Source organism: Pongo pygmaeus, chromosome 1 (genome assembly GCF_028885625.2).
Source record: "Pongo pygmaeus isolate AG05252 chromosome 1, NHGRI_mPonPyg2-v2.0_pri, whole genome shotgun sequence".
Taxonomy (NCBI): domain Eukaryota; kingdom Metazoa; phylum Chordata; class Mammalia; order Primates; family Hominidae; genus Pongo; species Pongo pygmaeus.
The window spans coordinates 166841194-166864004 of NC_072373.2; the positions used below are offsets into that span (position 1 = coordinate 166841194).

General features: G+C 34.8%; 2 protein-coding genes across 6 annotated transcripts in view; one reads left to right on the plus strand and one right to left on the minus strand.

The window, feature by feature from the left end:
• ITGB3BP (integrin subunit beta 3 binding protein) overlaps positions 1-20998 on the plus strand; it is an 83468-nt gene extending 62470 nt beyond the window's left edge. Inside the window, exons 5-9 of one of the 5 annotated variants that reach the window (XM_054484426.2) lie at positions 5369-5447; positions 5863-5956; positions 6361-6417; positions 12807-12857; positions 18386-18514. In XM_054484426.2, the coding sequence (XP_054340401.1) occupies positions 5369-5447; positions 5863-5956; positions 6361-6417; positions 12807-12856 (280 nt within the window). In that variant the 3' untranslated portion in view covers position 12857; positions 18386-18514. The other 4 variants (XM_054484417.2, XM_063654754.1, XM_054484406.2 and 1 more) reach the window with 4 other exon arrangements.
• A 1266-nt stretch (positions 20999-22264) lies between these two features.
• The window catches only part of ALG6 (ALG6 alpha-1,3-glucosyltransferase), a 69629-nt gene continuing 69082 nt past the window's right edge, over positions 22265-22811 (minus strand). Inside the window, exon 15 of the mRNA XM_054484404.2 lies at positions 22265-22643. Within this exon, the coding sequence (XP_054340379.1) occupies positions 22446-22643 (198 nt within the window). The 3' untranslated portion in view covers positions 22265-22445. The remainder of the gene's footprint in view (positions 22644-22811) is intronic.

A 22811-nucleotide genomic window follows, 5' to 3' on the forward strand; every position in this document is an offset into this window, starting at 1 on the left:
GACTAATTCAAAGAGACAGAAAGGAGATTAAAGGTTACTAGAGGCTGGAGGTGGGAAGCATGAAGAGTTATTGCTTAATGGTTATACAGTTTCTGTTTGTAGTAATAGAAAAGTTTTGGAAATAGATAGTGGTGATGGTTGCACAACATTGTGAATGTAATTAATGTCACTGAATTGTACATTTAAAAATGTTTAAAATGACAAGAAACTTTTTAAAAAAATTTTAAGCTGAACGGAATGCAGAAAAGCTCCTTGAGACAGCCTGTAAAAATGTAATGAAATAAATAGAGCTAAACACAGGGGGAAATTTTTTTTTTGACAAAGAATGTCAATTTTATTTATATTGACCAGATTTTTTTGTGATCAGTCTTGAGGAAAAATGCTTTTAGTTAATTTTTATGTGCATAAGAATTGCCTGGAAATGCATATTTCTGACCTTCTTTGTTAGTAGTTCTTGGATGCAGCCCAGGAATTTGTATTTTTAACCATTTACCAAGGAATTCTGATGCCAGTTGTAACTGAATTACACTTTTGGAAATATTATATAATGGTTGAGAACATAGGTCAAACACACCTGGGTTCAAGTCCTGACTGTGCCCCTTGTTATAAAACTCTGGATAATTAAATAATTTATTGGTACTTCAGTTTTCATAGCTGTAAAATGGAGACAGTATTTCCCACAGATAGTTGTTTTGAAAATTAAGTAAGATATAGTTTGTAAAGTAGTAAGTATAGTGCCTTAAACTAAGAAAGCATTAAAAAATGTTAACTCTATTTCATTGTTTTCATAATTCAACTGTCATCCAAAATTATCAGTTTAGGTCAAGGGAGATGGAGATTCAGTTACCTATTTACCTTTTTCTGCATGAATCATAGTATTGTAAAGATAAAGAAAACCTAAGGAATTCATCCCTGTTATGTACATTTTAATGCACAAGTCTTGAGATTTATAAAAGAACAATTTCTTAGAGGTAATAACTTTCAGATAATAGCTTTTAGTAATAGAATTAATTAGTAGTGTATTTGTGGCCTTTGAGAATACTGTATTAGAATACTAAGGCAGAAATCTAAATATAAGAGTTTAATTTTAATATGGAGGAAGTGGAGATTGGGTTAGGCTGTCATGTTGAGCAGAAATTTGTGAAAGAAGATTCATTAAATTAGGTAAATGGAGAGTTAAGCAGCATTGGGTGCTCAGCAAAATCATACTTGTAATATTGACTGTCAATTCTACTGTGAGACTTTTTTTTTTTCCATAGTACTCACAGCTTAGACTAGGAGCAATGAAAACAAATAGGGGCATCTAGGGTTACATGTGAGAAAGACATATGTGGTGGAAAGTTAGGGAACTGAATTAATTAACTTTGTCAGCAATATAACTGATGAATCATGGAGACTATATAAGACAACATGAGAAGGAAGTAAAAAAAGAGAGAAAACTGCAGGATGGGCATACTTCACTTGAATCTAGGGATGAATGGTCACTGGACCAGGTCTTTTTTATTCTGTTCACTGATCCATCAAATAGTTACTGGGTACCTCCCGTAACTGCAGGCACCTTATTAGTTAACACAGGTTGTAACAGTAAATAAGGTAGATACCACCCTTGCCTTCATGGAACTTACAATCTGGTAAGGGAGACCTATGTCAAACAATTGGAAGTTACAAAAAAGGAGGGAAGTCAAAAATTTTTTCAGGCCATTATCATGGCTTTTACAGGTTTTCACTCTTCTTCCACTATATCCACAATGCCTACACAGTACAGTAGATACCTTGGCTTGCATCTGAGGGAATCTATAAATCACTGGGTTCCTTTTTCATCTGCTCTACTCCTTTGCTTCTCATTCTTTCACATCTAGGATGGCACAGCAGGAGCTGAGTTAATGCTTGCTAACACCTGCTTCAATAAATCTGAATTAGAAGCACCAATTTAATACAATTTCTCTTTGTTCTTTTAGTTCTCTCCTCAGAATACATCTGAGGAACTTAATAGAGAAAAAGTAAATGATGAAACTACATTTTAAGCTAAGAATGGAAAATAATTGAAAGAATTCAAAGTGGCCAAGATAGGAAAAACCCAGAACTGGTACAGAATGATAGTTTTGAAAGTCAAGTTACACCTGACTTGAGACTGAAGAAGTTAATATAGAAGGAAGGAAAAGCAGAATTAATGAATACATCCAATGCTTCTCATGGATTTTATTTGGCTGATGCACCTAATTTCAGTTGTTTTTCAGAATAAGGACTTTTTCTTTGAGGAATGTGAGAGAACTCTGAATTTCACAATGCAACTCTTCTAAGCAAATTGGAAAACTGCACTGAAAATCCTGAATTTTGACATGTAGCTCCCTCAAGAGAAAAACTACTAGATGCTTAAAAAAATGCTGCTGGGTTTTTACTCTACGATGAAAAAGAAGGTTAATTCAAGGAGGACCAAGATTTCAGATTTCTCAGGTTGTGCTACAATAGTCTTTGACCACAATGCAGATTTGATTAAATCTTGTAAGGATGCCATAAAACTGGCAACAGTCACTGGATACCTGGATGTAGTGGCCCATTGACATCTGGATGGCTCAAAGGGTCATTATAAGATAAAGGATTTGGTCCAATTTAGTCTAGCGAGAGGCAAGTCTATTTGAGAAAGAGATAGTATTCTGTAAAATATGAATGGCACCCAATGATGATACTTTTACTCACCAACTTGAAAGAGCCACAATAACTTTGAAATTTTGTACCATAATGAACTCGAGAAATATATTCTTCAGGCAGCTTGAAAGAAATGAAAGATCATTGGTTTTCAGGAATAAATAAATTAGTAAAGGAACATCAAGATGATATTAAAAACTAAAGGAATGTATGCAAACCATAATGCTATGTTAGGGCAACAAAGTGAAATTTGAACCATGCATTGAAAATACAGAAAAGGGCTCTCAGTAGCAATGCAAATCTACTTTTCAGCACAAATAGGATGTTTATGAGAATTCCATTTTGTCTAGGATGAAGAAAGTGGTAGAATTATTTCTCCCAAAATCTGCTCAGCAAATAGTTTATCTCCAAAGATTATGAAGGCTTCTTCAGTGATTCAGAAAGTGTGGAAAAGAATGCCTTGAAAAAAAGAATTTTTCAGGATTTAACAGTTGTATAACACTTAAAAAATCATTCATGGGAATTTGGTTGCCTTCAAGGTGGGAAAAAGAGGTGATTTCGTCTAGGGAGAAGAAAAGGAGGAGGAGAGGAAAGGGAATCAAAATAGTAATAAGAAGAGCAATGGCATGTCTACTAGTCCTACTACTTGATCCTGCAATGGATACAAGTGTCCTTGAGAAAGCACCTTCAGCATATCAAAGATGTTTTGAAAACAGCTTCCCCAGATAATTGATATTTAATCCATACAAGTCTCCAAGATTGTTAAAACAGTTTGTTTTAGCTTAGCACCTCAATTACTATCTTAATTTAGGAGAGCTGCTAGTAGGTCCTTTGGGGATGCTACATTATACAACTTTTGGGGGCACCATTTACATCTAACTCTATGTGAACAGAGCCCCTTGGAGACATTCAAGATGGCAGCCCTGCAGGACCTAATCCTTCCCACACAATTCCCTATGTATTAACAGGGAGTACCATCAGCTCGTTAAGATATGGTAAGACAGTTCGAAAAGGCTCTACTATTCCAGTTCTCCCAGGAAAGGGATGCAAGGTATAAGGCAACAACCCCCTCAGATTCTTTCTCGTAGCAAAGTAACTTATTTGCCTCCACTTTGTACTCCTAGGGCACTCAGTAGGCTTTGGCATCATATATGAGAAGCTAGAGGATCCAGCCTGGGTGGGAGTCCCTTAAGTCCTTGTTTCTTCAGGTCTTTGGATCCAATTTGAAGAAGCAGGAATTCCTTTATGATACCATCTCTCAAACTGAGGTTCTCCTGTTAAGCAATCAGGGCCTCAGAGAGATGACTTCTGATTGAAAATACATAATAAAGGAAAACTTTTAAAGAAAAAAAACACCCAAAATTCCACTGTCCTCATAATTTTTAGCTTTTTCATAATGCTATCAAAAGTCTCTGTTTCTTGTTTGCATACTTAGATAAAATTTTATAGTTGAAACTTACTGTACATACACATTGTATATCAAAATTTTAATATATTTTTCTTATTTTTAATAACACAAAAATGTCAATGACTAACACTGATGTAATCTTGAAAAAGCATTTAAATAGAATTTCTGGTTTCTCTCATAAAATCTATATGGATTTATGCTGTTTGAAACAGTACTCACTAGCCATACATGGCTAATGAGCACTTGAAATGTGGCTAGTATGAAATGAGATGTGCTGTTAATATGTAAAGTATACCTGGATTTGAAAAAAGTATAAAATATCTCAATAATTTTTATATGCATTATATGTTGAAATATTTTGAATATATTGATTTAAATACTTAAACATTATGAAAATTATTAAAGAAAATTTACCTTTTTATTCCTTTTAGTGTGGCTATTAAAAATTTTAAATTACATACATGGCTTACATTATTTTTCTGTCAGACTGTGTTGATATAGATTATCACAAACAGCTATGGGGTCTTAAAATTGGAAAAGAAACTAAAGTTTTAACAATAAGGGAATGGTTAAATCATTTTTAATATGTTTACTAAATAGAATATCGTGCAGCCTTTAATATGTGGCCCCCCAAAATGTATATAATGTTGTATTAAGTAAAGAAAGCACAGCCAGACACCATGGCTCACACCTGTAATCACAGTGCTTTGGGAGGCCAAGGTAAGAGGATCGATTGAACCCGGGAGGTTGAGGCTGCAGTGAGCCATGATCACACCACTGCACTTCAGCCTGGGCAACAGAGGTAAACCCCATTTCTTTATAAAAAGGAAAAAAAAAAGTATGATAACAAAGTTACACAATTTTTTTTTTTTAAACTAGGAGCATTTTTCCAAAAAGCTAACTGGAGATATGTTCGGAAGATTGAATTCCAAATGATGTTTTCCTCTTTTTCTTTTCTTTATTTTCATATTTAAAATAAAGTCATAAAACTTTTTTTATTTTAAAAAGAAGTTACTAGGTGATACTGATTCATAGACTCAGATCAAGGTAAATGAAGGAATGGTGGTGTATTAGTGTTCTCAATGTGGCATTGTGGAGAAAGGAACAGCCAACTATGTATTCCATCCCACTGCTCAGTGGGAATCGGAAAGTAAAACTCCAAAAGAGGGGACAGTTGATAATATATATATTGTGTTTGTAAAGAATGAAAGAACCTAAGTCTAAGGTCCTTTAAAAAGAGTTAAAGCTCTGAAAATGACTTACCATGTTTAAATGCTTCCCCTTGCTAAGTATTATCTTTTTCTTTATTACTAGATTCATGATGTTGCTATCAAAAGTTGAGAAATTGTCAGAAGAAATCATGGAGATAATGCAAAATTTAAGTAGTATACAGGTTTGCATTTTTTCATACTTCTACCCTGTTTGAAAAGGATAAAAGGAAAGAAGTGTCCCAGATTGGAGAATCCAATCCAGGAAAGAGTTTGCACAGAGTATGTTTAATTTACTTTTCATGGGAATTTTTTTTTAATAGGAGAACACTATTTAACCATAATATTTTAGTAATATCTTGCTTTTCACAATTAAACATAAATTTGTAGATTATGTTTAGTCTTTTTAGTTAATTATAAATTGTTTTTATTCAGGCATTTTTGGGCTTGAAATAGTTGGCCTGCCAGAAACAGTTAAATATCCTAACATAAAGTTTAAGTTTTTCAAATGAAGGAAACAATATACTGTATTTTCACTAGACGTGTCAGTAACCTCATATGTGTAGAGAACTTAACTCATTCAAGATGACTTTCTTGTAGGCTTTGGAGGGCAGTAGAGAGCTTGAAAATCTCATTGGAATCTCCTGTGCATCACGTTTCTTAAAAAGAGAAATGCAGAAAACCAAAGAACTAAGTAAGAATTTATGAGTTTTCAATGACAGTAATTTTAAAGATAAACCTATTAATTTGTCTCATTTACATTTGATAGACTTCTTTATATATACCATTACTGGACATGTGATAAAAATACTATTACCTTCTTTAAATAAGAAGCCACATGTCTTTTATCAGGATGTGTTATTTTGGGGATTCTTCTTGAATGTGAGTGAAAAGAATGCACCTTGGAAACTGGTAGTTGGCGTTTCAAATGTAATGCTCATTTTTGTAATATATAATAAGGTATTATATTTTATACTTGATACTTATAAATATGTATTATTTTGAATTATTTTTTCTCATGAAGTTGTTTGTTCCAAGTATTGAGAAATTATCCATATTCTATGTTAATTCTTAACGTGGGATTTTTACTTCTTTTAGTGACAAAAGTAAATAAACAAAAACTGTTTGAAAAGAGTACAGGACTTCCTCACAAAGGTAAGTAGTTGTGTTTTAGTTTATTACATAAAAAGATGCTTTCATCCCATTTTGCCAATTAAAACTAATCATCATGAATCCTTTTTAGTGGTTTTCTTTTTTCCTCAGAGATCCCTGTTCTGAAGTGTGTTCTTTTAAAAGATCACAAATCTCATTTGAAAAGCTTTATATTGCATTTAGCAGAAGATGATGTCTGATGAGATCAACTTCTCTGATTGAACTTTTTAAATGTCTTTTGAAATGCAGTCTTCAACGTAAGATTTGAATTTTGTCTTTTTATTAAAATTTCTTTTTGAGAATACAAACAGGAGCAACAATGCATTAATATACTGCAGTTTTTAGTGTTGTACTGGAAGCATTGAAAGTTACTTTCTAACCAGTATTCTGGAAACTTTCAGATCATTAATATGCTTTGTTCTACTATGAACTCTGATGTCTCTTGAGCATTTCACAGTATGGAAAACTAAATAAACAGTTTTTAGGTTTTCATAGGAAGTACACATTCACACCTTCACACCTCAATAAGCAAAGTAATCATGAACTGTAAAATACCAAAACCTTTAGACTAATATAAGAGTGATTAATAGTACCTACATGAATGCCATTTAGCAATTTCTGCAAGTGGAATTAGGCCTTAAAATGGGTGGCCATGTTTTCAGCCTACCACTTTTAAATACCGATGACTGCCATTTATTGAGTAACTATAATCACAAATATTCTGAATACTAGGATCAGCAAATCTTTAGAGCAATGTGGAAAGATAGCTACACTGTATTATCATTGTCATTATAGACAAGGAACGAAGACACAAAAAATATTAAGTAACTTGCCCAAGACTTCTACTTAGTAACAGAGCAAGGATTCTAACCATAGACCAGTCTGGCCTCTTAAAACTCTGGTCTTTTCATTATTCTGTGTTATCTCTTCCTAAAACAAATGAAGTCATCCAATCATCTTAGCTTTCAGATTCAAACATGGCACATAATTGAAACTGCTTCAGCCAATCTGGTATGTTAGCCTGGGTTTAGAACCTTTAATCAGCCAGTGATGGATTGGCAATGGAAAGTGCTGGGATTGCCAGCCAGTCAGATCTAAAGGCCAGCTGGGTCATGGCAGGGCTGCAGCCATGGCAAGACTCCTCCAAAGCTCATGTGGGAAGGGAGCTGAATAGGCTTCCTGAGCTTTTCAGTTGAACAACTAACATCTACTGTGATGCCAAGAATTTAAGAACATGAAAGGTAGCTCTTTATTGGAAATGGTTTGGGATCTCTTCTTTTTTAAAAAAAAAAAAAAAGAAAGAAAGAAAAGAAAAGAAAAAGAAAAAAGAAAAATTTAGAGGCAGGATTGTACCCTGTCACCCAGACTGAAGTGATGATTAGTGAAGTGGGATTACAGGCATGAGCCAATACGCCTGGCCTCTTCTTGTCTCTTACTTTAGTTGTGTAACTTGATTAGAATGTGTAACTGGGTTTCAGTGGTTTCAATCTCTCCTAACTTGACAAGTTTTAGAGGATCACAATAGGAAAGCAAAATGTTTATTATTTCCCAATTGGAAGAAATCTTGCTTCTATATATTCTACACCAATAGTGTGATTTCCTTAAAAATCTGTAACTTCCTAGAACTAACTAGAATTAGGCTTAATATAGTTGGCTTTTGCAAACAGCTTTGAGAAATAAGGAAGAGGAAAACTCTGGAATAAATAAGTGAACTGTCAATGCTAATAATGTAAAGAAAAATTTTTTAAATTTATATTTCATTAAAATATTTTTCCTTCCAGGGGAAACTTTTTTCGTTTCCTTATGGCCATCTAAAATACATCAATTCGTTGTGTGTTTATGCATGATCAGCCTTAAAACTGTTTTCTATTATTTTAGGCATTAAGGCTGACTTGCCCATTACCAGATTTTCCCAAAGGACTGAGTTCCTGCATACAGGAGACTGTATCACTAAACCATGTTTGTAAATTTCTAATAATCATTGATTTAAATGAAAACGCAGTTTAAAAAATATATAATACATAGTATCTATATAAGTATGTCATATATTAATGGGTGTTCTATTCTATTCTATGTAGTCATCGTCCAATTCTGTTTCTTGGCAGGAGCTACATTAGCTCTTTATATTTCCTGAGGTATTAAAAACTTCATTAGCTTTTTAACTAATTTTGGGAAATTCATATTGCCTAAAAAATAGATTAAAGCTTATTTTTGTTGTAATTTGATTTTGAGCTATATAGTTTTCCTGAGTACTTTTGCTACCTCTTTCTCTGGTTCCTAACATACATATTAGTTTTGGGGGTTTTTTGTTCGTTTTGTTTTTTGGTTAATGATTATGTACACACAAACATCCACACACATGTAAATTTTTTTTACTAAGCTAACAACTTTTACCCTTTTCTGCTCATACATTCATTTTAAGAGGATTTTGCTAATTCTTTTGACATCTTAAACTAGTTTGCTTTATATGTCCCTTATTTTGCAATCTGGCCTTGAAATTTCCACTTTCTTTTATTTATTTATTTTTACTATGCTATTACACAGAATTGTTTAAATTTTAAAATGTTTTGGGAGTTTGTCATAATATTAGAAAATAAGTAAAATAAAAATCATCCCTATAAGGTGTATAGGATTTATTAAGGTAATTATGAAAATTAGAATAAGCCAATTACTTGTTTCACTATCAAAAGAATGTCCTTCAGATTCTTCTGGGTTTTTGGTGGGTTTGTTTGTTTGTTTGTTTTTTGGTCTTTCAGATTGTTAAAAAATTTTCCTGGAATAGTTAAAATAGACAATACCATGAGAATTTCAATATTTATGCTATCATTGCCTCTTCTAATTGGTCTTTTAGTTCTAGTAATATTTATTTTTTCACTTGAGTGGGAATTTCAGTTAACGTCAGTTACAGTCTTTATTACAGGAAAAGTAGAATTGTAAAAATAACACTAGTGTTTTAAATAAATAGACATCTGACACACATTCTTAAGGCTTTATATAACTTATTCAAGAGAAATTTAAAACATACACAATAATTAAAAGGCACATTGAGATTTTCATAGTGTCATAAGAACTGGACCTGGTAAATCAGGGGATGCCTTGATGAGAGTATATGAATAAAAGAGGATGTCCTCTGCTAAACACAGATTTCTTAAACAAAGGAAGGCTTCTTTCTTTCTTCAGTTACTTAGGAAATAAGCCTAATTTTGCTTTCTTCAATAACACTGGCTTTATGACTATTAGGAAAATAATGAAATGAAAGGTTCTTTTTCTGTAAGATTTGGATGTGAATTTTCATAATTATTTTAAATTTGTTATGCTGAAGACTTAAGACATATGACCATTCAGTGGGCTGATACAGATGAAATGTCACATTATCGTCACATGGTGAGGCATGAAATTTACTTTCCATAATCAACCTCTACTTAAAACAACTTGTTACAGATGTTCCTTAGTCAATAGATGGCATTATATAGTAGTTAATATTTTCAGTTTTTTCTGAAGATAATAAAAAATACCATCATTGTTGGTCTATGACTAGTACTTCCAATAAACAAAATGTTTTTGAAAAGAATGTAAGCAAATTGTAGAGCAGTTGCCAAGATATGAAATCTAGACACTTAGCTTCAGTCCAAAACATATTTTATCTGTTTTGAGAATAATTGTGTAGGTTGCAGTATGCATATTTTAAATGAAATGGAACCATCTGAACTTTACATTGTTCAGTGTTTCAGCTGTTTGTAATAGAAAATATTTCAGAATTTCCAACTTTGGTCTGTTTTAAAAAGCATAAACTACAATGTTCCTGTTTTCTTTAGTTAACTTTCTGTATTCTTACATAGTAAAATTCATCTTGGTTATAGGATTTTAAAGTTATCAGATTCTTAGACAACAGGACAAATTTAAAACTCTTTGTGTTCTAACACTATAAAATAGTTTGATATTGCCTCTTCATTCTAACCACCCACTGAAGTATTTTTTAAACATAAAAATATGTTGTTCTTTCCCCCACTCAGGCTTGAAAAAGTATTCATCATACCAGCTGAATAATTTCACTCCCAGAAGACTACTACCCTTTTAGTTTTCTATTTTATCTTAACATTAAACAATATATTTTTTTCAAACAGATACTTCAATTTTAAAAGCACTGAGGTTTGAAGTTTAGACATGACGACTTTTAGGAGAAACAACAGAAATTCCCCCTATGCTTTAACATTCTGGGTTTATCTGGAGATAAAAAATGGAGCCATTAATTTTGATAGCACAAATATACATTAATGTACAACTATAGTCCTCAGCTCTTTATAATGATTCAGCTATCATGTATGCCATATGTGAGTCATGACCTTTCCTATTAATAATGTTAATGCTCTTGTTTTACACGATTCGTCATTGTTTTGGGGTGTGCATTTCAGCTGCTAAAAATGCTTACTTGAGATTTGTCTAGGATTTAAGTAAAAATAAACTGGTTTATTACTTTTCAAAGCCTTTTAAATAATTTCTTTCATGATTTAAATTTTTTATACTTTAACAGAAGTATGATAATTTTTCTTTCAAATAAAATCAGTAGAAAAAATTTTAAACTATAAATTTGGACTCACTTAATAGCAATTAGGTATTTAAGAGGTGTAAATAACTTGCTATCAGACATTACAAATATCCAGGTGCTGTGTATGTGCTGATGACAACAAAATTGAAAAGAGAGACTGTAATAATTCTGACTGGTTTTCTCTGCAGAAGATATTGATTATTTGTATGTGGTGAGAGATTTGGAAAATTCAATTAAAGGAGTTGTGCAAAGGTTTCATAAATTTTCTTTCTACAGCGTGTACACAGACATTGTTGCGTATTAAATCAATGCAGCACTTCACAATATATTTTCTTTGAAACATAAAAATAAATAACATTTAAACAGTTCTGCTTACTACAGAAACAAATTTTATTTTCTGTGAAGCATTTAGTCATGTGCTATCACTGACTCATACACATTTGCCAGCTGTAACAAATTTTATAGACATTTTCCCCAGAGACATATCTCACATACTATGAATTTTTAAATGAGCAAATGGTGAAGAAGGGATGTCAGCAATATAAAAATTGATCAGTTAAAAGATAAAAGCATAAGTAAAGAGATTTGTATGGTAGTCTTAATAGGTTTTATTAAATAAAAATACTGTAAAAAGACAGTAATGAATAGACTGAAGACTATTTTTGAGGTGGAGAAAAATTATTCTGGCACATTTAGTAGAAACTGTTTTGTGTCACCTGACAGGTGAACTTTTTTTTCTCATTTTTAACTCTCAGAGTAGTCAAAAAAGACCCACAGAAAAAGAGTTAGATAAATTATCTAAGTGGTTTACATATTTTAAACACAATAAAGCAAATGTTTATAGTATTATATAACTAGTTGTATAGTTAAAAGCAGGACTTGGTAATTATTAAATATTAGGTGATTTTTCCTCCAGCTCAGGCCTCAGGTAAGAGGAGGGTAGTCATTTTTATTCATACTAATCACACCAAGTGCTTCAGCCCTCTGGAACCTCTCTTTCAGGACCCCAGAACACTTTGCTACCTTTCCCTCTGCCTAGATTGCTTTTTTCTCTGTCTTGCAAACTCCTGCTCATCCTTTAAGGTCAGCCTCAGATGTCACAACCTCTGTGAAGCTCTCCCCAGCTCTCCTAGGTAAAGCTAAATTGCTTAATCTTCGAGGCTCCCACAACACTTGTCTGAATATTTTACATGTATCATGTTGTAGTGCATTGTAATTGCCTGGTTACAGGACTCTTTCTGGGCTCCTCTTTGGCAGACAAACAAAAAGTCTTATCTATGTACGATAGTTTCAGAGCCTAGCACAGTGCCTGGATAGAGCCTGGAAAGAAGTTCCACATGCAGTGCAGCCAATGTGTGATGAATGAAAAGAACTTTTTTAAAAGAATTATCTAAGTATTTTCAAATACTTATAAATTGCTATTTTCTTACCTCATTAATGTTTATTGAGTGCCTACCATGCTCCAGGCACTATTCTAGCATTGGGGACACACTGACAAACAAGGCAGACATAGTCTTGCCCTCAGGAGTATAGAATCTAGCACAAATGACAGTCATTTTAGTAACTATAAGGAGTATACTAACAATGGTAATAAGCATGTATTGTAATAAATGTCTGGGAAGTTTTTGTAATAAATTTGAAAATGTATATTCTGAAATAGAATCAGGCTAACTATAGCATGTTGAAATGAGAATTTATAGCCTCAGAGCTGCTATTAGTGTAAAACAAGACTTTAGGTTGTTTTAATTTCATTTTGCTTCAACATTTATTCTGCATCATATACTGTGGCAAGTTGCTTTGAATTGTTTTCTGAAAAAAAAAAAGAAAAAACCTTTCTTTCATACAGAATCATGTCATCTTGACAGCTATGAATTCCTTAAAGCCATTTTAAACTGAGGTACTGTTTCACCTTTCTAATTTAGTTTAACCTTGTGAAATTTCACTGTGTTTTGTTCAGGTGGAAACATTTTATGTACATTATCGGATTTGGTATTGTCTTCCTATAAGAAAATAGGGATATGAGCTTTGGAGCTTTAGTTGAAATTATATTAATCTAGTCTTATAAACAACAGGAGGGCATCTGACATCAGTTAGAGGCTGATTGGAAAAGAACTGTTGAGCTGACGACGCTAACTTTAAAAGTCAGAGAGGACACGTTTTTAACTGAGTGTAAAAGGGTCCTTAATCAAGCATCTTTCATGTAAACAGCTAAGTAGACTAGCTAAATAGATGCTGACAAGTAGATTATAGTTTCTGTAGGACACATCTGACTGAACAATATATAACTAGTCTGTTAAATTTGGAAATGTGCTAAATTAAGTAAATAATTATATATTAATTACTTATACCTTGCCTTCAGAACAATTCCTATTGATTCAGTAATACAAGTAAAAATGATGTGTTTATAAATAGCTTATTATAACAAATAAGCTAAAAGCAATATGAGTCATGATATATTAGTGTTTAGCATACCTATAACTGAAGGTTCACATTAAGAACTGACATTGGCTGGGCATGGCGGCTCACACCTGTAATCCCAACACTTTGGGAGGCCAAGGCGGGTGGATCACTCGAGGTTAGAAGTTCGAGACCAGCCTGGCCAACATGGCAAAACCCCATCTCTACTAAAAATACAAAAAATTAGCCGGGTGTGGTAGCTTGCGCCTGAATCCCAGCTATTCGGGAGGCTGAGGCAGGAGAATTGCTTGAACCCAGGAGGCGGAGGTTGCAGTGAGCTGAGATCACGCCACTGCACTCCAGCCTGGGCGACTGAGTGAAACTCTGTCTCAGGAAAAAACAACAAAAACTGGCATTAGGGGCTAGGCATGGTGATTCATGCCTGTAATCCCAGCACTCTGAGAGGCCAAGGTGAGAGGATCGCTTGAGCCCAGGACCAGCCTAGGCAACATAGTGAGAGACCGTGTCTCTACAAAAAAATAGAAAAATAAGCTGGGTATGGTGGCGCATGTCTGTAGTCCCAGCTACTTAGGAGGCTGAGTTGGGAGGATCACTTGAGCCCACGTGGTAGAGGCTGTAGTGAGCCATGATCGCTGCACTCCAGCCTGGGTGACAGAGCGAGACCCTGTCTCCAAAAAAAAAAAGAATTCTTAGCTTACCAGGTGTGTTGCCTGCTATCTCTTAGGGGAAAAAAGTCAAAGCACAATTAAAGAATTATATTCTCCCTCCAAGATACTTTTCTTTGGAAATAGTATCTCAAGTGATTAATATTAGCTTCCTGACAAGCTAGTCTTAATATCTGCAAAGCATCTTATATAGAAAACTGTCAGTTTTTTATGAAAACGTTTATTCTGTTGTATGCAGTAAACAATAGCTTATATTCTGTTGTTTGCCGTGAGTAATAGCTTATAATACCTAATATTTATTGAGTACTTTCTGTTTTTTTGTTTGTTTGTTTTTTGAAATGGAGTCTTGCTCTGTCACTCAGGCTGGAGTGCAGTGGCACGATCTCGGCTCACTACAACCTCCACCTCCTGTATTCAAGTGATTCTCCTGCCCCAGCCTCCCAAGTAGCTGGGATTACAGTTGAGCACCACCATGCCTGGCTGATTGTTTGTATTTTTATTAGACATGGGGTTTCACCATGTTGGCCAGGCTGGTCTTGAACTCCTAACCTCAAGTGATCTGCCTGCCTCGGCCTCCCAAAGTGCTGCAATTACAGGCATGAGCCACCGTGCCCAGCCTTATTGAGTACTTTCTATGTGCCAGCAGTGTTATAAACACTTTATACGTATCCCATTTAATCTTCACAGCAACTTATGAGGTAGATACAGTTATTATTTTTATTTTATTTTTATTTTATAGGTGAGGCAATTGAGGCACAAACGAGGTTAAGTACCTTGTCCCAGAATCGCCTAAAACAGGGCCAGGATACTAAACTGAGTAGTCTGGTGCCAGTGCCTATGCTCTTGCCACTACCCAGTAGTAATCTGTGAATGTCAGATTTCACTACTGGCCAAGGATTTTATATCCTGTTAAGGAAGGATAATATATAAATATTATCCTTATATATCCTATATGTAATAGGATATATATATATATATCCTATATGTAATAGGATATATATATATATATATCTCTTATATTTACCATCCACATACACCTATATTCATTCATTATAAGGTTACCATTTTACAAAATTTCTGACCCATGAAAATCCAACAGAGAACATATTAGGTGGTGATCATAGATACATCTTCACAGTTACACATTTAGTAAATGAACGTGCAACATTTAGTGTCTGATAATCTCTGTAATAAACTTACAGGGAATTCAGAGTACTGAGAATAGCTTTGTGTTAATGGATTTTAGTAAAGATAACCACATTTTGGGGTGTTCTTTTGAGTCTTTGAGTAATACTTTCAAGAAACTGGAAAGAATTAAGGTTGAGCTACCAGTCAACTTCCCTTTCAGTGAGAAGCAAAAGAGCAATGACAGTGAAATTAAGTGACTTCACCCTTGAGGCATTTCCCTCAGTTCTGCCTTTCACCGCGTTTTCTTCTCACTTTGAGCATTTCCTTCATTATCTCCTTCATTCCCTGACTTTTCACTTTAGTGTATATGGTTTCCAAATTATTATAGTCTCCTGGGCTGTAAACCCACAATCTCAGCTGCCATACAATGTCCCCCAAGTATACTGATTTCATCATTTCCCCTCCAAAGATGTTTTTCTTCTACCTTTCTAGGGATTATATCATTCCATTGGTCAAATTCTCTCTCTCTTTGTCCCCACATCCAAATGCTGCCAGATTATATTACTTCTGAGAATGCTTAATTCTTTCCACACCCACCAGACCACTTTATTTCTTCATTACCTCTCTTCCAGATTATCATTGTCCCTATTGTAACCTACCTGTCTGCACTTTGGTCCCTTTCCCCTACAGCCTATCCTGCTACTGGACAAATGTATGCTTTAGAAGATATCACTCTACCATATGTACGATAAAATCCAAATTTAAACTGACATTCAGGAATCTCCCTGATCTGCCCACAGCTTACCTTTCCAGTTTCTTCATTGTGCCTTATTCATTCCAGATTACTTGCCATTTCCCAGACACCTTCCCCAGAAAGTGCCTTTCTCATGTCCTTACCTTTGGTCTTGTCTGCTCAACCTAGCATGCCTTTTCCCTCATTATTGTCAGAATTTTACCCGTCTTTCAAAACCTGCTTAGAACTCATCTTCTGCATAAGCTTCCCCAAATCCCTCTCCCCCATATTCTCTCATTGCTCTTTTATATATTTGTCATAGCTGCCTGACTGGTATGCATAAGGGAAGATGTGAATGAAATTCCTGATTTTGTCCTTATGCCCTAGAAACCTGACAGTACTCCTGATATCACCGTGGCCAACTTCCCTACCTGCACAACAGCTCCAGCCCTCTGTCACACTTCAGTGATTATTCCTCTTGACCTGTAATTGTTCAGTGGGGAGGACTGTCCCATACAAATTCACTCCCAGAGGCTTTAAAAAGTGAAGCCTTTGTGAAACAATGCTAGAATAAGAGAGAAAGTTAAGGGTGACAGCAACCCAGAGGCCACAGCCAGAGTGCTAACACCATCAAAAGATGGGAAGAGAAAAACATTTTGGCTAATGGTAACAGGGGATATTGGGATACTTTAGTAACAATGTGGATGAATCACTTGGGTAACACAAGGATGAGGCTTAGTATGAACAAAGCGCTGTGTATTATGACAGTTTGAAACCTAATAAGGACACAAAATATAAGGCAAGTTATGATAAATGATACAAGTTCAGACTCTTCTAAGTTCTGGCCAATAACAAGTACAAACAAGGATTGTGCATCCAATGAGGATCAAAGTATCAACTGGATTGGTGGTGGAATTGATAACCCCCAACATGGCAGGCTCTCTGGTAGAAGCTTGGGGTAACTAAGGTAGATTGCCTTAAAGCAGAAATGCAACCTCTTCTTTCTCACACTAAGTCTAAATCTTGAATTCTGTGCACTTTACTGAACCTAAAAGCTGGATCTTTTAAATAGACCCCCAAGTCCGTGTGACTCTTAACACTGTGAAGACCACGAGCCTGCCTTTTACATGCTTGACTGCAGGTCAGCACAATAGAATGGGTTGGTCTCCCTACTACATGAAATTAGGAAGTATTATAATAAAAAAGGCCCACTGGGATTGAGAGTAGTCAGTGATAGGGAAACTACAAGGAGGGAAGAATTTGTGTAATGTTACTAGTAAAATGGAGACCAATGAATGTTCTGGACTTTGGCCAATCAAATTTGTCACACTTCCATGTAGTACAGAGGAAGAGTTGACAGAAGTTTCTTCCCCTTCAGACTGAGAAGTATAAACATTATTCTCTACTGTAAGCACCGAATGAAGAATAAGCAGTGTTATGGGAATTCACAGCAGACAGATCACCTCAGGATGGGATTATCTGTTTGTTTTTGTTTTTTAAAGACAGGGTCTTGTTCTGTTGCCCTGGCTGGAGTGCAATGGTGCAATCATAGCTCACTGTATCCTTGACCTCCTGAGCTCAAGCAATCCTGCCTTGGCCTAGGATTACAGGCATGAGCCACCACCCCCAGCCTTATTAGGTCATTTTTAAAGATCTTTTCCCACATGCCCTATGGTAATGTATGCCATTAGTTGCCAATGGCTGCTTCCTTCAAAGGCTTTCTCTCACAGAAGGGTTCTAAGGCTGAAGAGACATGAGCCTCTACCACCACTAGGAGTCCCCAGAAGGACATATTCTGAATAGGAATCTGTCATAGTAAATACTGTCTTTTGGGCGGGGGGCAGCTGTTGGAGGAAACACCTGCTGAAAGGCCCCTAAGGCATATAGACAAAGGCATGTAAATAAGTTTTCTGTAGGCCCTGTTGGAGTTTTAAAATTCTCTGAGAAGTATCTCATGTAAGTATGGTCACATAAGGTAAAGAATACCGAGTGCTATGTCAGAGTAGTCATATTGACAGTTACTAGTGAAGATAATCAAAAAGCAAATGAGGCCGGGCACGGTGGCTCATGCCTGTAATCCCAGCACTCTGGGAGGCCGAGGTGGGCAGATCACGAGGTCAGGAGTTCGAGACCAGCCTGGCCAACATAGTGAAACCCTGTCTCTACTAAAAATACAAAAATTAGCTGGGTGTGGTGGCACACACCTGTAGTCCCAACTACTCAGGAGACTGAGGCGGGAGAATCACTTGAACCTGGGAGGCAGAGGTTGCAGTCAGCTGAGACCATGCCACTCCACTCCAGCCTGGGTGAGAGTGAGACTCCATCTCAAAAGAAAAAAGCAAATGAGAGGTTGCCAGCAGCATCTAACTAAACTAGGTACCAAATTAGATTGTTATTGGGTGTTAAAATCACTTCTTAAGTCATGTATGAGGTGCATGTTAACTAATTCTTGATAATATAATTATCTTTTATATCCCACAGGCATTAAGAAGAAATGCACTCACCATGAGCACCAACTTCTGCATCTGCCTGATCATATTTAAAGGAACAGAGAAATATTTGTAATTAATCTGCCTAGTAAATGCCAGCTCGTAGCAGTTGGCAGGTGCATGTCTAGATAAAATTTCTTGCAGCTAATTTAAACTTTCTACACACACCAGTAGATAATCTCAATGTAAATAATACATTTCTTCTTGGCTCTTTAATATAAGCCAACATGGGGAGGAAGATCTTGACTTATATTCTGTACCACATACACTTCTGTGGACTTTTAGCATTTGTGGGTAGACCTAATAAAGCATGTATAAAAATGGCACCCTTGGTAGAACTATATATTTTCCTGAAATTCAGATTAAATGTAATGATGAGTGGAATTAAGTACCAGTTTTCCCATTTAAAGCCCCAGCTGCTTATTAATTTATAGATTCTGTAAAAATTTTTTTTAAAGATTTATCTAGTCTTGTGTAGCCACTGTCTCGGGAGTGAGTTTTTATTTTCCTATGCTTATAGAGAAAAAAACATTTTCAAGGTTTTAAAATTTTACACCATTTATAAAATATTAGAATGTATTTTTTCAGTACAAATGTTTAAAATATGAGTTTTTTTGAACTGAACTACAGAGAGTACTGAATTTAAAGAAAAGACCTTTATTAAGGGGCAATATGTGATCCATTCCAAATTATTTTGAAATATTAAATTTCAGTTATTCTGTGGTTTCTGTCATCATTATGTTTTTGTTGTCACTCCCAAAATAAAGGGGAGGAGGGAATCACAGAGTATGTTATCTTGATAGTGAAACCTATGCTTTTCTTGACCATTTCTGTAGGGAAAAACTGCTACTGCTTTGGTACTTGCCCTAAGTTTTAACAAAATTAGTAGAAAATGTTACCATGACATTTGAATATATCATGAAAAATAAAAACTACATGAAAATCTGAAACAAAATGTAACAAATTAAGGTTGAAAATTTTCCACTGCGTGCAATGGCACAAGCCTTTAATCCCAGCTACTACTCGGGAGGCTGAAACAGGAGGATTGCTTGAGCCCAGGAGTTTAAGACCAGACTGGGCAACACAGCAAGACACCTATCTCAGAAAAAAAGAAAATAACTCACTTTCCACTTAGAGAAATTTTAGATTCACCTTTTTAAAATGAAAAGTTTTTAAAAACTGTTAATATAAATGATATAAATTACCTTAATTATTTTCTTCATACTGTTTAAGAAATTTATTCTGATACAGTGCTTACAATAGGATGTTACCAAAAATATACTAAAAAAGGATTATTCTAGCATTGAAAACTAACCTTAGGTTATAAGCCAAAACATTTTATAAAGTAATCTATGTTAGGTAATACAGGGTTAAGAAGTAGATTGGTTTCATATATAATCCAAGTTATATAGGTATGTGCTTAATGCTGTTAAACCAGTTACTGTATGTTTGACCTCTTGATATACTAAGCTTTTGCCTTTTAGAACAGCTGGGTCTGCTGAGAATCATTTCCCAGTTCTTTTCATTGTAGATCAGATGACTCTCACTTTATCACCCTTGGAGGCCACATGAAGGACAAAGCAGAAAGATCCACACACACAACTAATGTTTATATGAGGGGAGGGGGAGTTGCGGGGGATATACTTGCCCTGATCTTCCAATGAACATAGCAGAAGAGAGAGACCAATTGAGACTTGAAACCATTGTGTTACTTTAACCATTATTTAGCTATATCCTATCCATCTCTTTCTGTTGAACAGAGAGGCTCCTTTGGCTGCCTTGACTTTTGTAAATGTTTCACTCAATTTGTTGTGGTTTATCATTTGGACAGAATGCTACATCGGAGATTTTTCGCCCCCCGCCCAAGTCCTCAAGGGAAAATGACTTCTGTATGCCTCATATATGATACATGAACATACACCCTATTCTCTTCATTTTAAGAAGCAAACCTAAGTTTATCGGCAGCTGAGAAAACTGCATTTCTCAGAAATGCCTTCTCCATCTAAAATGTACTTGAACATAACTTTGAAGGGCTTATTTTTTGACAGGTATATTAATGAAGAAAGTGAGAAATCTATCTTTAATATTTTTGCATAACCTAAATATATTTATATGAAAACATCCCTATAGCCCTGAGTTTAGCTAAGAGAAATGCTTTGGAATTGCCTACTTCTGTGAGAATTCATCACTGGATATTTTTGATATTTTGGTTTTTTGGGGATGGTGTCTCACTGGTCTCAAGTGATCATCCTGTGTCAGCCTCTCAAATAGAGACCGCTGTGCCTGGCCTCTGTTTCTGGTATTTTGTTTTGGTATTTTGGAACCTAATCCCTCTAAGTTCAATATAAACTCTTAAACCGGTTTTTAATAGATATGAGGGATACTTATAAGATAACTGCTACAAGTCTCTATAAAAACTATAGTGCAACTCAGTATGATTAGATTAAATCATCTGAAGAATGATTTAAGAATTTACCTATATGGTACCTTACAGAATTTACCTAGATGATACCTTGAATCACGTGCATTTCATTTTACTAATATATATACGTAATACTATTATTTCCAAATAATAAAGTTATGCTACTCCAATTATTTATAACTTCCTCATCATTTATCTAAGTCAACATTCTATGCTAAACACAAGTGTACTATTACAAAAAATATTTTTTAAAATAAAGCTACACCAGCCAGCCAAGAGGCTGACATTTGGGCACAGTGATTACAGATGGTGACCATGGACAGCGATGTTCCTGCTGATTCGGCAGTGATTCAAGGCTGCTATTCTGCGCTGACCTGCCCTTTGAGTCTTTATGCACATTTGCTTTGAGAAAGAAACCTTTCTAGATTTTTGCTTTGTCTAAACCCACTTCCTTTATCAGACTTAGAAACACATACCTTCTTACATCAGCCTGTGACTGTCCATGTCTAGAACCAGTTTTTTTGTGTGTGTATGTGGTTTGATTTGCACTATTTTAAAATATACCACCACTTAATATAGTTTAATGGCTATCTTACGAAAGAAATATATTCCTTAAAAAATGTTGATGGGAAAATGATTATCTTTATTACAGAGGCTAAAGAAAACATATCTTTATATGAGAAACTGCAACATGGATATCATGCATTATTTTTACCAGTTGAATACTATAATAAATATGGGCTTCTGCTAATATAGGGTGATACAGTATTAATAGGATGAAGTTAACATGAATCAATGCTCTGGCAGTGGTAACCCTGAACCATGTCAATAATAATATATATATAATATAATGTTTAATTAAACAGAATGGTTCTGGAGGTTTAGAACCAGTGATTATGTGTAATTAAGAAGACTTCACTCAAACCACTTAAAGCTTACATTTAAATTCAGGAAAATTCATTTTTAATTGTATTAAAATATGCATTCTTGGAAATAAGATTATGGTTTATTTGCCTTGTTAAAACAATGAAATTTGCATGTGTAATAAGGCATATTCAAACTTCAAGCAGTTTAAATTGCCTTCTCAGTAATTAAAAAGATTATCACAAATTTAATCCCCTAAGATATGACTTCCAAATAGTGAAATACACACTACTTGCATTCTAAAATGTAAGTTTGAATACCAAAATTAGTGATGATTTCCATTAAAAAGAAGGGGCTCAATTCTCCCATGAAGCTCACTATATGGTCTGATGAAGGAAGTAGGTTTAGACAAAGCAAAAGTCAAGAAATATTTCTCAGTTTTTTCAAGACATTTAAAAAGTGCATTTCCTGAGTAAACAATGGGATTAAGGACATGTTTCTCTTTTTTCCCCACTTGAATAGCTGTGAATAATAAAACCACAACATGTTTTGGCCAAGCAGTACTTAGACAAGCCTCCCTTGGTCTTTGGTCTCCATATACATTTATTTTGTGTAGACAACAATGACTTTTCACCATTTCCTTTCCTGTGGTTCCATGGTTCTCAAAATGGTAATTTCATTTATACATAGCAAAAAGTTCACAAAACCTTTCAGCACTGTTCACATTTTCACATTTGTTTAGGAAACAATTTGTTTAGGAATACAGCTAGCTGATTTTCTTCTGATTTCTTCCACCTTTGGAATCCCACATAATTATAATGTTAAAGTATACCAAGAAGAACAGGAAGTTCAAGCAAGATACAAAACACACCAATACAGAAAACAAGTCCGGTAGTTTCTGAGGAGGATCCAGTGTGACAGTCATCAACGTCAGAAGCACCATAGTGATGACTGAGATAAGAAACTGCAAGGAAAAAAAGGATTACTGAGTAGTATAAAAGGTGAAATTTAAATGTACTGGAAACATTGACTTGTAGCTATTAAATGAGCAGAATTAAAGTTGAGGGTTGAAGGTCTAATTTATTCTGGTGTATCTCAACTTTGACTTCCTATTAGAATCCTAATGAGGGGT